This window comes from Thunnus maccoyii, chromosome 19 (assembly GCF_910596095.1).
Source record: "Thunnus maccoyii chromosome 19, fThuMac1.1, whole genome shotgun sequence".
NCBI classification, from domain to species: Eukaryota; Metazoa; Chordata; class Actinopteri; order Scombriformes; family Scombridae; genus Thunnus; species Thunnus maccoyii.
Genome location: NC_056551.1, coordinates 23,364,528 through 23,380,061, shown reverse-complemented (window position 1 = coordinate 23,380,061; position 15,534 = coordinate 23,364,528). Strand labels below are relative to the sequence as shown.

The following is a 15,534-nucleotide window of genomic DNA, read 5'->3' as shown; positions in this document are numbered from 1 at the left end:
AATGAGCTGTTAAATATCCCAAATATATTAAATGTACAATTAAATTAAAAACATAAAACAGCATATCCTCACATCTGAGAAGCAGAGACTGTTTGGAAATTTTTTCATGCTAAATTCATTTTCTGTTGACAGATTAATCAATTCATTGACTAAAGAAAGCACTAAAATGAGGCATATTTGTATACTTTTCAAAAATCAGTTTCTGCACCACATGGGGTCCAACACTGAACATCTAACCTTCACCAAAACTTAACAGATAACAATGTTTAAAAGTCTACAGCCTCATTAGCCGCTCTGTGAAGCTAAATGCTAACATGACAATGCTAAACTGCCAAGCAGGTATAATGTGAGCCATGCTCACCATCTTAATTTAGCATGTTAGCATGCTTACATTTCCTAATTAGCAATAAACACAAATTGCAGCCGGTTGCTGATGGGAATGTCATTAGTTTTGCAGGTTTGTGGTTATATCAGGCACATTTAAATTGTGATCTAATGATACAATTTAGTGAAACTGTGGTCAGAATTTACCCTGAGGGGGTCATGAATGTGCAGTATGTGCAATATGTCACGGCAATCAATCTGATAGTTGTCAAGATATGTCACTTTGAAACGCCAGAAACGTTGAAGAAAAGTCAGGAGATGACCAAAGTCTGTAGCATTCATCCTCTGGGGACCATGAATGTCTGTAAAGAATATCATGGTAATCCATCTAATAGCTGTTGAGATATTTTAGTCCAACCTACGAAAATGTTTTTGACATTTTTAGCCACATTTTTAGTCACATGGGGCTAAAAATATTCTAAATATCAGACTAGTTGTATTCCCTATAATCATGGCTAAATGAAAAGTAAAAAACCGCAGCGGTAAGAGAAGTCAGCATGAGGAGTATTGCGGTCGGTCAGGAGCAGGAGTGTCTGACAGCACAAATGACTGACACAAACAGTGAAGGAGTTGGACAGATGAGAGCCACAGGCGCTGGGAGTGGGGGCGTATGAGGGTCAGCACATCGCCTGTGCACTCAGTGTGGCCCAGCAGCTGTATGCATAGGGGAGCCTTGGCCTCCTGCTCTGCATGTCAAGGGCCGTGATTAATGACCTGCAGGCCTTGCTCTTTACCCCCCCGCCCGCCCCACAGAAGTCACTACAGCCACTGCTCATTTAGCTAATGGACACAGCCGGGGACAGACAGGCGTAGGAGACCAAGGTTACATACGAGTGCACATACATGTACGAAGGCAGACGCGAAATGAAAGCAATTTCCCTCTTACAAAATACCACAAAACCTTTTCCAGGCTCTATGTAATTTCAGGTTGAGAGGGATGATTTCTTAGATTACTGTGTTCACATGCTGTGTTTGTACGGCTGTGTGCCTGTGCAGTGTCGAGGCTGAGAGGGTGCCCATGCCTGTGTACTGGTTCCCAGCTTGTCAGGCAGCTGTCGAGGAGTGATTTATGACCACTAGACTCCAACCTGTCTTCACTGCCAGTTCAGTATTGTTACAACTGACAGCTAATGAGGCCAGACATGCTTTCAAGCAGAGCACTTAACAGGACTTCAATCTTCCCCCGTCACAAGTACCATTTTTGCACTCTCTCTCTCTCACACACACACTTATAGACACACACACACACACACACACACACACACACCCTCCTTTCTCTATGCTTTCCTTGTTCTCTGTCTTTCTGTGGTGGAATATCTGACAGGCACTGAAAAGGTTTCTGCCTACGGAAGGAGATGTTTCTCAGAAGGCAATGGCAGCAGAAAGAGTCCCACTCTTTCATACATACACTCTGGCAGTACACATCAGCTAATGCTTGATTTAATCTAATAATGAACCCTATTTACCAGGCTTTTAAAGAAATACTTACAGAAATATGCTTACTGGCTTTCTTGCCAAGAGTTAGATGAGAAGACTGATACCAAAAACATGTTTGTACGAAAACACGAAGCTACAGCCAGGAGAGCGTCAGGTTTTTTCACTTCAGCTTTTGTTCTGATTAGTTTTGGAGGTGTTAGTAAGTAGATTTTACCTTTGAACATAACCAGGCTAGCTGTTTATGCTAAGCTAAGCTAATTACTTCCTGACTGTAGCTTAATATTTAGCATACAAACACAAGAGCAGTATCGATCTTCTCATCTAACTCTCAAAAAGACAATAACTGTATTTCCCAAACTGTTCAGCTATTCCTTAAAGGAGATGTATCATGTATATTTACAGGCCTATTTTTTTATTCTGAGGGTCCACTGGAATATGTTTGCATGATTTACAGTTCAAAAAACTGTAAACAAACCATGAAACAAACTATAGTAGTGGGATTTCACTACTTTTTCTCATTCTTTACTCGAAATATCAGCTTCTTAAATACATCTGTACATGTTCGAGCTGAAATCAGATCAGAAATATGCGAGTGTACAACACATGGAAAAACTTTAGAAACAACTTTAGCAATAAAGACTATGGAACAGACGACCGTTTGTGAGCAAGGTACAAAAAAACGTCGCAAACGAAGCATTCAGAGGAGGCTGGAGCCATGGCTTTTGATTTGTAGGGAGCTTTTCTCCATAGATTAACCTCAAGTTTTGGAACTTTCACCATGTTTAATATAGACATCCAACATCGTAACAGTATATAAATGACAAAAAAAAGTATGATATGTCCCCTTTAAACTTGAATTCTGGGAACCAGTTTGCCATTTGCTGGATATGGTAATTTCAGATAAACTACTGTGGGGAATGACTTATAATTTTACATTTATAATTATCAAGTAAAAGGCTCCGTTGGTCATTCTCATGTGGTTGTAATAGTAATTGAAATGACTTGTTTTGACTGTAATTATAGTTGGTGAATTACAGTACTTATGACGATATGTTTTGTTACTGTAAATCAACCCTGTGTATTTAGAGATATGATCCCGTAAACAGACAAATTCTCCATGTCTCCCAGCTCTCCTTTTTTTTTTTTTTTTCTGTGAATAAAGAGGCAGCTCAAAAAATCACTCACAGAGTCTCTGGCAGCTTTCCCACCTTTAACCCTTGTTCCTTGTCAGCCATGATTAATGGCAGGCTAACTAGCTTTAGCTCGCATTGCCGTCTGTTCCATTGTCTCCTGGATACTTAATGAACTCTGACAGGTCTTCTGCCCCTTGCACTGATGTTTCCTTTAAATGCTGCAACAGCGACTCCTGCAGGTCAAAGATAGGAAATGGAGACAGTCATGGTGAGTGTCATTAATCAGTATCGCATAATGACATACATGTGTTTCATGACATTTTCAAGCATAGTCTATGCATATCAGACATGGAGATTTTCAAGTTTCACTTCTTGAGGGTGCGGGTATCTGGACTCAATCTCTTCAATGCTGGTCTGCTAGTTTTAGACATTTAATACGTTCTCTATATTCAGTCAAATTTCCCTTCTTGTGGCTGTAAAAGTCATAGTAAAGGTTTCCAAACAGACCTCAGAGTTTCTGCTGTACTGGGTTTGACTTTCATTGCATGCTGGAAAACCAAAGCTGAGCTGGAAGAAATAATTGCAGAGCTCTGTCTCAAACTGAAGCTGTCCAAATTCAATCATTTTTTTATTTTTATAAAGTATAAATGTCTGTACCAAATTTTTCAGTCAATCCATCCAATAGTTGAGACATTTCAGTCTGAACCACCAACGTCAACTCGCACTGTTTGTACTCAGCAAACAGGATATTCTCATTATGGTTATGTCTCGACTCTCTATTCTATTTTTATTTATTCTAATTTTTAGTTAGTCTATTTAGTTATTGTATATAATCTATGTATCTAAAGTAAAACAAAGCTCCACTTCAACTAGCTGCAACATTAAAATGCTTCTTACATGTTTATACATCATAATTCAATAATAAAATATGTATTAATATAACACTGACAAGGACCATTCTGCTGCATATGGAGCACTTTTGATACTTTAATACATTTTGCTGATAATACTTTTATTTAAAGATACCATACAGACACTTTTGAGACATAAAAATACTGTTTTGTATAATAATTTGAGTATGATATGTAATTTTCAATGAAAAAGTTTACCTCATCTCCCTTATCCTCATTTCAGAATACATGAATAAACCAATAATGGTCATTTTAAAAGTTAAACCGGATGATTTTGACGGCAGGACTTTTACTTGTACTGTAGTACTTCAGCAAATGATCCGAATATTTCTTCTTCTACTGCTGGCAGGGTCACCTGAGGGTAAAAACACACCTGACAAATACAGATATTATATCATCTAGACTCTGCTGCCCCCTGCTGGAAGTTTCTATCAAACACACCCTGTTGTTACATTCACGTCTAAACTTTTATGAGTCCAAAAACACCTTCAGACTTGCAGGAATGTGTCTGACTACAATAATGCTCGTCGAAGCGTTGAAGTGAACAAAACGAAGTGCTGCTTTTGACGGTGGAGTTGATTACGCAGAGATTTTACGCACCGTTCAACCATGTGAGCGCTTTCTTTTAATATAGATAAATGTTTTAGTATTAATTCGAGGTGTAATATTCCTCTCTAACAAGTGAGTTTTCATACTTTGTCAGCTCCAGCAGGAGTCAGCCTCTTCTTCCCTGTTGTTCCTGATGTTGTTCCCAGCTGCTCCCTCCCCTTTCCCGGCTCCTCCTCTGTCGGGCTTCTCGCTCCATCGAGCGATCTTCCCAAATTTTCCGTGTCAAGGCTTCCTGGAGCTGTTCTATGTGTCGCAGGGCCGAAAATAAGAAACCAATGGGGGAGACGTGAGATGAGACACAATATATAAAATATGGTACTGATGACCGAGCAGGCGGACAGACCTTTGACCCCGTTATCCACGCCAGAAGTTTTTAACAAGGAGTCCCGGGGGAATCGATCGACGTAAGTCTGGATAAGATGGAGATGAAGGGCCTGGCTCGCTTTCCAGTTTTAGTTTAGGCCTAATGCATTGTTTTATATCCTGCTTTTAACACTGTGTTTGAATTAAAGGGCTCTGCTGACTTTTTATGGGTGCATTTGATGCGTACGTGGCACAGAGTAGCATCAGATATGATGTTAAAATGACTTTGCATTTGTTTCAGATGACAAAACTTATAATTGATGTTCTGGGTATGAATAATAATTAATGCTATGCTGTTTAAAATGTGTCTCACTTATGCATTACCTGCAGAGTTGTCTGAGTTGTGTGTGTTCTCTACAACCCGGTCCTGCAAGATTAATGTGTAATGACATGTCTGAACAGTCAATTAATTGATGCAGCAGTGCCAGAAAATAATTATGTGTAATGTGCCTCAGGCCTGAAGTGGAGAATGGAGGTGAGAGGAGACAGAGGAGGCGCGGACGGTCACCTGCAGACCTCCAGCTGTGTCTGGACACAGAGTCGGACCCCTCGGAGAGCCGGAAGAAACCAGCCAGCATGAGGTGAAGAAGGTTATGCTGTAAAACTAATAAAACCACTGTAGCTGAAAGGATTAATCAAGAAAAAAAACTAAAACTTGCTGCTTCTAGCTTCTCCATTGTGAGGATTTGCTGCTGTTCTCTGTTTTATGTCAGAGTACATTGAATATCTTTGAATTTTTTGGATTATTGAAACTGTGATGCACTTTTTCACTGTTTTCTAACATTTATAAAACCAAAAATTTGTTAGTTGCAGTCATAAAAATGACTAAATCTGAGTATGTGAAACTGTTAAGGCAACTGGACTCTCTAGTCTTAAGATAGTCTCTAGTCTTTGTTATCAACTGGGTTATCTCTGATGCAGAAAATGTGGCATTTACGGCAAAAAAATCGTGATGTAGAATCAGAAACAGCTTTATTTACCATGTATGTTTATGCACGCAAGGAATTTGACTCCGAGTTCTCGTTACGCTCGACGTACTTATACACAACATTGTTCTGGAAGATAAACATGAACATACAGTCAAAACAAGGACAAACATATTTAAACATATCTCTGTTGTGTTCAAGCAAGTAGATGGAAAAAATGAACAACAATATACAGCGTCTATATACAGTTTAATACAGTTTTTGTAACTTGTAAAAAGGATACAAATAGTGCAAATATATGTAAGAGTGCTGAAATAAATATAAGTAACTTTACATACATACAGTAGGTGGTTATATGCAGTATGAATATATATTTAACAGTAATAGATGATATGTATACATGTTATTGCACATTAGATGCTTCACTGTTACAGGATGAAGTATGTGCATCTTTTTCTGGTATATTAAAATCTTAAATTATTACTTAGCAACACGTTGCAGAAATCCAATAGATATTTTCTTTTCTACATTTTTGTTAGCTGAGGTCGTCAGTAGGATAACATCAACTGTTTGTCTTCTCTTTCCAATACAGCGCTCTACTGTCACCTCGCTACTGTATACCTGCATGAAGTGCTGTTTACAGGTGTTACTGTTGCTGTGTAAGCAGACTTTATGTAATCACAGCTGACATAATACAGAGAGAAATGAAGGACGTTTACTTTTGACCAGTGGTACTTAAGTAAAAGTACTAATACAGCAATGTAAAAATACTCCATTATGAGTCAAAGTACTGCTTGAAAAATCCTACTTAAGGAAACATTCATACATAAATAATTATTAAAAGCAAAATGTAGTTAAAGTATTGCAGTAAAAGTAGCGGTTTGGTCCTTCAGATAAATCTGAGGGGTCATGAGATGATTAACGGGAGAGAAAAGAATAAAAAACAAAGTTCTGATACACAAATCTGTTTTCAGTTTTTTGGACTTTTTCTCTAATCTTTGATTTTTGGTGAAATATTGGATCATTTGAACATTTATTGAAATGAAACCATGTGAGAAGTTTAAAGGGAAAAATCACTATTTGGCCCAAAAAAGGTTGGAAACCACTGGTTTCATCATGTGTTGTATTTTAAAAGCTTGTTGTATTATCTATTGTGTCAAATCTTCATCTGAAAAGTAACTAAAGCTGTTAAATGAATATAGAGGAGTAGAAGTATAAAGTAGCATCAAATTAAAATACTCAAGTAAAGTACAAGTACCTCAAAATTTACTTTTTTTACTTTTTCCACTGCTGCTTTTGACAAATAATAAATTCTGAGTGAAGCAAGTTTATAAATCCTGCTTTTCCTCAAATAATTGTTTTATCGTACCTGTCTATCTCCAGGTGTTACTATGATACTATAAACATTTACCTTTCTCTTCTCCAGACTGAAACCTGTGGAGCAGCTTTCACCCACGCAGAGTCCAAGTGACTGCGAAACAAAGTTTGAAAGGAAGAAATCCCAACACAACCGGGTAGAGATTAAAAACATCTCACCAATATTTTTACACATTTAATAAATAATAATAATAATAATAATAAAATCTATTCTGTTCTTCTCAGTTATCAAAGACAAATGCCCAGTATCATAAGTTATTCAAGGAAGTGAGCAAAGATGAGTTACTCAAACAAAGTAAGTTCTCTTGGCAGCTGAAAGTGAGACGCAAATAAATGTTCAACTGTTTACCTGAATGTGAAACACTTTATGTGCCGACAGGTTACACCTGCGCCCTGCAGAAAGACATTTTATATCAGGGCAAAATGTTCGTCTCTGATAACTGGATCTGCTTCCACTCCAAAGTCTTTGGCAAAGACACCAAGGTATGTGAGTCCAGTACCTGTTCATGTTTTTATGGCTGAATTCTCTCCACTGATATTAAAACAGCATTTCTCTTCGTCTACAGATTGCACTTCCGGTGATCTCGGTGACATTTATCAAAAAAACTAAAACCGCAATCCTAGTGCCAAACGCCCTCGTGATCGAAACGACAAGCGATCAGGTGAGAAGACCGCAGTGATGTTCAGCTTTTCCCTTATTTCACATCAACATGAAGGTGACTCTAAACTCTGAACTCCTGTTTTCCAGCATGTGTTTGTGTCCTTCCTCTCTCGTAACACCACCTACAAACTTCTCAAGTCCGTCTGCGTTCATTTGGAGGTAAATAACATTTTCTATAAAACATTTATTCCTGCTGATGGTTTCTATTTATTACATAGTACTTTATGTGCCATGAAACTTAATGAACTTTCTTTTTTGAGTAATGTAAATATGTCATAAAGTTTGAAATATATAAATAAAGCATTAAGTCAAATTCACATTTGAAAACTTTGTTTTGTAAGTACACTTGTATAAAACCTAAGACACCAACAATACAAGTAAGTTAACCTTTTATTTAAAGCTGCACTAATTCATCTTTTATATTAATGATGGGTCAAATGACTACATGTAATATGAAAGGTGTCACTTTTATTTATTTTTTACATTTTTTTAGGAAAACAGATACAGTCTTTGATTTCAGTCCCACACATTGTTTAACATTATGATGTCTTATTTGGGTATTTTAGAAATTCACAAGTAAAATAATGTGATAACACCAAAGTACATAAATAAAGATATACAGTAAGTAAGACAAGTAAATAATATGACATCATAGCAAGATATACATCCAGTTTGTGTCTAGATTTATAATACTTTATTATTGTAATAAGTACATTATTGTGGAGGTCCTTCTATATAAGTATCCATTTCAATTTGCAAGCTAGCTGTAATATTCTCCATTTAATTCACCTCTTTAAACCTTCCAGAGTTTGTTGGTTTTGTTTGAGTCAATTAATGACACCTGAACTCTGAGCGTGTGCCTTTTATTTTCATCCAACATGTCAGGTCATGTACAAAATTTTCATAGCATTTGGTTACACAGCTGAGAGGATAAGTCTACATTCAAGATGTTTGTTATTATCACTTTCACTTTCACCCACAAGCTTTATAGTTTACGGCAGTCCCATAAAAAATTAAACAAGTGTATCATAAGCTGAGATAATTAATGTAGTTTTAACAGATCTCATGATTATCTAGCAGCAGCTCTACGGAGCATTTTAACGTCTTTCAGCTCATTGTTTTGGTTTTACTGCACACAGCTTGACTGTTTTGGTTCAGCCTCACTGCTCTCATCAGTGTAGATTTAAGCAAAAAGAAAAAACTCCTACTTTCCACCTCCTGCCCGGCAGCAAACAGCAAACAGAGAAAGTTAGCGACTAGCTGGTGAACATAGTGAAGCATTTAGCAGCTAAAGAGCCAGATATTCCCCTCAGGAGTTGGTAGAGAGCAAAAACAGAGCTGAGAGGAGAGTTAATATTAGACTTATATTCATCACAAATGTTTCCCTGTATCTGCTGCACGGGTAAACAGGAAACCGTTAGTTAACACGTCCGCCATAACAACTTTCTAAGTTGATAATATGTCAGTGTTGTGTTTACAAGTCGTTCCGCTGCCCTGAAGTGGCCAAAAAAAAATCTATTAATTCTGCTTTTAAAACAGAAAAAAACACTTTTTTTATTCTAATATGTGTCATTCCAGGTGGAGAAGACCTGTAGCAGCCCCAATCCTTCCTCCTGTGAAAACAGCTTCAGAGTGAACTGCCCATCATCACTTCCTCTGGTCAGTCAGGGGTCTGTCCGTCCATTTTTAACGGGATGTTTTTGTACGGGGGGTGTATTTAGTCATTTTTTTTAAAATGCTTTATTTTCCATTGTGATAAAAGATCTATAGAAATGCCTTGTTCTCATGTTATACAATACCCACTCTGTATGTGGTATCCATTGTATATTTTCCTGTGTGTGTGTGCGCGCTGCAGGACTTTTCTGGAGACTTCTCTGACCTCCATGGGGTCGTGCAGCAGAGACGGCAGGAAATGATGGAGAGCAGCAGCTCCGGGTCTCAAACTCCAGATTATGATAAAATGCCTGGTGTGTGCTCCATCCGTCGTCCTATTATTAAAGAAAAAAAAGTTTTGCCCTTTACAAAGCTATGATATGCTTGTTTTTTTGTACTTGACTGCAAATGTGCTCTGGGTGTCGGGTGTCACTGTAGCTCAGACGGTCTTTAGTTTGCAGATAGCTGGAGTGAAATTTGAGCTGTTGAAGATTTGTTTTTTGTCATCACAAAGACCGGTGGCACGAAAACAATGATGTCCCTACTGAAGATCTTAATGAATAATGAATGTATCTTTATGCATAAACACTCCAGCTTATTGTTTATGTCAGTCCTACTGTCGAGCCAGCTTCTTTTCTTAAACAGAAGCATACCTTGATCTGTTCTTGATCTCGATCTGCGAGGATGTTTTTGATTCTATTAATATTTACTCAGGCTCTCAGGCAGCAGGAGTCACAAGTTCTCTCTCTCTCTCTCTCTCTGTGTTTGTTTGAGCAGACTTCACCGGCCTCCCGGACACGTTTCTAAGCGCAGTGAAGAGCGGAGAGGTTTCAGTCCACGCTGACATTCACCTCCAGACTCCAAGCCAAAAACATGGAGCTGCCCTTAAGAACGGTAGTTTGACGCTGGATCTCTCTGAGTACAAAGATGCTTTGTTAATTATTGTGTAGTCTTTGTGTAGTTTTTGTATTTTCCAGACGGAAGTTCGTGCCAGTAGAGTTATAAATCAAGAATAATCTTGTATATTTTCTGTCCAAAGGCACATAAGCACCCATAAAACCACAACCTTTCGTTTTTACACTTTAGTTTTTGCACGGATTAAACAAATCAGACATAGTGTTTTAATTAGTGAGCTTTAGAGGTGTTGGTAGATGCATTTTGTTACCTTTGGACAGAGCCAGGCTAGTTGTTTCCCCTTCTTTCCAGTCTTTCTAGTCTTAACTCTTAGCATGTAAGTGATTAAGTGTTTCCAAAAATATAAAACACATTTTTTAATTTTTATTCATAGGGTCAGCCAAGCCAACCCGAGGAGTTGCAGTCAAAGACAAACCCTCTCAGCCCATGTCGTTACACGCCATCCTCCTCATCTACTTGGTTTTGTGAGTAACCTTTCATTAGGTGGAATACGAGACGCCGCAGCGGTCTGACGAGACAGTCGTTAAGACTTCTTCTGGCACACAATGAAATCACAATGAAAACCGATTGTTCTGGTATTTGAATGCTCATCCGTCACTGTGCTTGTGTGTCTCTGACAGAGTTAGTGTTCTCGTCTTGTCCTCCTGTTACATGGCCTTCAAGATTGTGGCTCTCGAGCATCGTTTGAACTCCTTGGTGTCCGTTGGGGAACACGTTCGTAATGAGTAAGAGCTTAATCCACGTGTCACTGAGGGAATTTAAGTGTTAAGTGCCCTCTTCCGAGAGTTATTAAAGGATATGGCTTTTCTTATTGTCAGGAATAAGATATATCAGACTTTGGATACACACACACAATACTTGGAAGTGGATCAGTTCCTTGTTGGTTTGGCTCCAAACATGAGATTTGTTGACAGTAAGAAACAGCCACATCCTTGAAGACAGTCCTGTTGTCACATTTATCATCATGTGTGATTTGTTCCATTTCCTCTTAAATCTCGTTGCAGAAATGCTGTGAGCCACAGATCCCAGGATGAGTGGAACGCCGAGATCTACGGAGAGCTGTCCACCAACCTGTTCAAGCTAGAAAAGGTTCGTCCAGTTTTTATGGTCACTGAAATAGAGATTCAATTCAATTTTACTTATATAGCGCCAAATCATAACAAAAGTCATCTCAGGGCACTTTTCACACATAGAGCAGGTCTAGACTGTACACTTTAATGAGATGAAACAATCAGTCAGTTGACGGAAGATTAATTGGCAACTATTTTGATGACCATGGGCTCTGGGAACTTTTTGTTTATTTCCTGACAGTGTGTGGACGAAACTATTAGAAAATAATCGTCATAATAGTAATCAATAATAAAAAATAATGGTTGTAGCCCTACACTGAAATATCTCTCATTTTATGTTCAGTAGACTGTCAGCTGTCTACTCAACATCAGTCTGTTAAATATCAAGCCAGAGCCAGCAGACGTTTAGCTTAGCTTAGCATAATGAATGGAAACAGTTGGTAACTGCTATCCTGGCTCTGTCCAAATGTAATAAAAGGCATTAGTGACCTTTAAAGCTCACTAACATGTGCAAAAAACTCCAGGAAGTTACTGCACCAAGCCAAGATATGGTCCAGGATATATAACAACAACTTTTTTATTATGATTATTTTAATATATATCATTTATATCATTATATTATCATTACACTTATGTTTTTGTACGAATATAACATGTTTATTGGTGAGCTTTAGAGGTGCTGCTAGGAGAATTTTTGAGCTTTGAAGACAGAGCCATGCTACTGTACACCAATTTTTATTTCCCAGGGTGATGAAGTCATGTCCCGCCCTACTCTGCCTCTGATTGGCCTATACTCGTTGCCTTCGTTGGTTGGGTTCTTTAGGTTTAGGCATGAGGAGTGAGATTGGTTAGGGTAAGCCAATCAGAGGCAGAGTAGTGCAGGTCATGACTTCTCCATCCTGGGAAAAAAAGTACTCTTTATGCTAAGCTAAGCTAACTCTCTCCTGGCTTTAGCTTCATATTTAACAGACAGACATGAGTTTTATCATTCATCTCATCCAACTCCCAGTAAGAAGTGAATTGATGCAGATAACTATTCTTTAAAATATCTTAATAAATCTTCCCAGTTATGTAACATTTGTGGAGGTCGTTAATAGTTAATATGGTCTTACTGTGCATGTTTCCAGATGTCCTACTTTTTTTTTTTCTTTTTTCTTCCTAGATTCAAAGAAACCTCCGGAAGCTACTTGAAGAGACTTAAAAGAAGACTGTTGTCTGTCGGTCTGTCTGGACAGAAGCTTTACTTTTATTAGAAATGCTGTTTGATCACTGCAGAGCAGCAGTGAGCCCATTTGGTAAAAAGATCTGTTGCCAAAGTGCAGACAGCTCGTACAGAAAGCTTAAAAATTGTGTGATATTTAACTTAAATTGTGCAATAAGAGCTTTTTTCCCCCTTTTTTTCCACTCAGGACTATTTTATCACTCTTTTTTGAAACAAAATGTTGTGCTGGAGGGTAAAAACTGAAGCAGTATGTTAGTGTGCCAGAGTTAGTGTTAGTGAAGTACGAACGTGTAGTATTTATCTGAGAGCTTTTATGTTGCATTTCACAGTAGTTGGGATTTTTTTTTGTTACAGGTATCAGGTCCAAAGGTCCTATTACAATGTTTTCCAAATATTTCAGAAAAGGTCAACTCGTGCTGTTCATGTGTTCTTGTGTTAGAATGAAAATTGACAATAAATTATATTTATGTATATAAAACACTCAGCTAGCAATGTTTTTACACTAAGGTGTACATGAATAGTGGTTGCTTAGTGAAAATATGTTGAAATTGTTTGAAAATCAACTGAGTTTAATTGGTGTTTTTTATTGTAAATGTGGACTTTTTACTAAAACACTTTAACATAATTTATTAAAGGCCAAATCTGTAATTTTCTAACCATATAAATGACAAGTTTTATTCACTTATATAATTGAAGAGTGTTTTATCTAATCATAATTTTACTCTTAATCGGCGTCAGAAAACATTTCCACTGAAACTTTGCTGTTGAGTGTTTGTGTATTAAAAGACTGGTCAATACTTTCAGGAGCAATAGACGGTTATGAGCTTTTCAACTCTGGTGGTGCGGTGACCCTTTCGTTTACATTTACTGTAGATCACAGACTGTGCCTTTAACTATTGTAATGTATTGCAGCCTCTGAAATAAACGGCTCTCATACATTGTCTATTGAACTTTGCTGCGAGAGCATTTCAACACTGTGGCTCCACGGATGTTTGTCACCACTTTGGTCCAGAATGAAATATCTCATCAACAATTACATGGATTGATGTGAAATTTTATACACATATTCATGGTCTCATAAGGATGAATCTTAATGACTCTGGTGAACCCCGGACTTTGCCTCTAGCGCCACAATGGGGATGAAATTTGTGGTTCAGCGTGGAATATCTCGACAACTGATAGATGGGAAATTTACAACAGATATTTAAAGGACGGGTTCACGATTTTCAAGTCTGTCATAAAACAATAGTCAGGTACTCAAATGAACACTGACATGTTTTGCTTGCTGTAATCATTCCTCCTGTTTATACTGACCAGTAGGTGATGGGGGACAAAATCCACAACCCTCATTTTGAGAAAAAAATGCATTTAAAAGTTTATCTGAAGGTAATATAAGGATTCAGCAGTCTGAATGAGTCAAATAAAGTGGATATCTTCCATATGTACTGCATTTTTAGTAGAAAAGAATTGTCTTGATGGATTGTTTTCCTGTTGAACTGCAGTGAAATATAGTAACAAAAAGAGGGACTTTGGCACTAAAAAGACTGACGTTGAAAGATATCTACTTGACTCATTTGGATGCTGAAACTTCATATTAGCTTCAGATAAACTTTTAAATACATTTTTGCACAGAAGGAGGACTGTGGATTTTGTCCCCCATCACTTACATTGCAAGTACATTATGAAGGGATCTTCTAATGGTCAGTATGAACAGGAGGAATGAAGAATAACGTGTCAGTGTTCATTTGGGCTCCTGACTATTGCTTTAGGACAGACTTGAAAGAAATTGTTAACATATCTATTAAGGTCCCTTGGAGTTACATTCCTACCACTTTAATGATCCTCTGACTTTTCTTCTAGCACCACCAGCAGGTCAAACTTTTAACTTACAGAAATTCATAGTTCCTAGATAATGTATTGTAATGAGTTTTTCTCCAGTGCCACCACTAGCAGGTTGAGTTTTTAGGTCTTTATTGAAACATCTTGACAACTATTGGATGGATTGCCATGAAGTTTAGTACATACATTCATGTCCCCATAAGGATAAATTGTGATCAAAGGTGATCCCTTAAAGGATAAGTTCACAATTTTTCAAGTCTGTCTTAAAACAACAATCCCAAATAAACATTAAAATAGGTTTTTCTTGCTGTAATCATTCCTCCTGTTCATACTGACCATTAGAAGATCCCTTCATAATGCTCTTACAATGTAAGTGATGGGGGACAAAATCCACAGTCCTCCTTCTGTGCAAAAATGTTTTTAGTTTATCTGAAGTTAATACGAAGCTTCAGCGTCCGAATTAGTCAAATCAAATAATCAAATAATCAATTTGAAATACTTTGGTTTGAACCTGCAAAACTCATGACATTCCCATTAGCCTCAGCTCTTTATATAGGAAATATTTAACCTGGTGTAGTGAAAGTGGCAATTTCTTACCAACAACAATAGTGTTGGATTCAGACCAATAGGTGGATGCATTTCTCTGTTTCATATAAAATCAGTATAAAGAGGTTGCTGAATGAAATTCCCTCCATGTCTATTAATATAGACTTGTTCATGTATTCAGCACCATTAAAACATGAACGTTGGTTATATGGTTAGTTAAGTTAAATCAAGATATCATATATAAGTAAAGCTGTAACCTTTTCTTTGTTGTCTTTGACTGACGATGTTACATTTCAAGTATAATCTCCATCAGTTTACTTTTCTTTTAGTATAAAAATGGGACACAGTATTATAATATTGATCTCCAAACCTTTTCATAATACTTGCAGGGTAACAGAAAGTTGTTGACACAAAGTTATCAGATGAAACACAAAGCCAGACAGAACAGTTAGTCCGTTCGCTGCTTTCAGATAAGACACAGCTGAACT

At 37.5% G+C, this 15,534-nt stretch overlaps 1 protein-coding gene across 1 annotated transcript; it reads left to right on the top strand.

The window, feature by feature from the left end:
• Positions 1–4,786: 4,786 nt before the first annotated feature.
• On the top strand, positions 4,787–13,635 carry LOC121886219 (GRAM domain-containing protein 2B-like). Its single transcript, XM_042396165.1, has 14 exons — positions 4,787–4,878; positions 5,293–5,418; positions 7,190–7,277; positions 7,366–7,435; positions 7,520–7,623; positions 7,707–7,802; positions 7,889–7,960; positions 9,380–9,460; positions 9,657–9,768; positions 10,232–10,348; positions 10,743–10,833; positions 10,990–11,094; positions 11,374–11,458; positions 12,602–13,635. Exons 1-14 carry the CDS (start codon positions 4,787–4,789, stop codon positions 12,638–12,640), a joined length of 1,278 nt encoding a protein of 425 aa, XP_042252099.1. The 3' UTR covers positions 12,641–13,635.
• The last annotated feature ends 1,899 nt before the right edge of the window (positions 13,636–15,534 follow it).

Coding starts and splice junctions, on each gene's coding strand:
- LOC121886219 (XM_042396165.1), top strand. CDS start 4,787: ATGGTACTGATGACCGAGCAGGCGGACAGACCTTTGACCCCGTTATCC. Junction 9,461..9,656: donor GCCCATCATCACTTCCTCTG/GTCAGTCAGGGG, acceptor TGCGCGCTGCAG/GACTTTTCTGGAGACTTCTC. Junction 10,349..10,742: donor TGGAGCTGCCCTTAAGAACG/GTAGTTTGACGC, acceptor TTTTATTCATAG/GGTCAGCCAAGCCAACCCGA.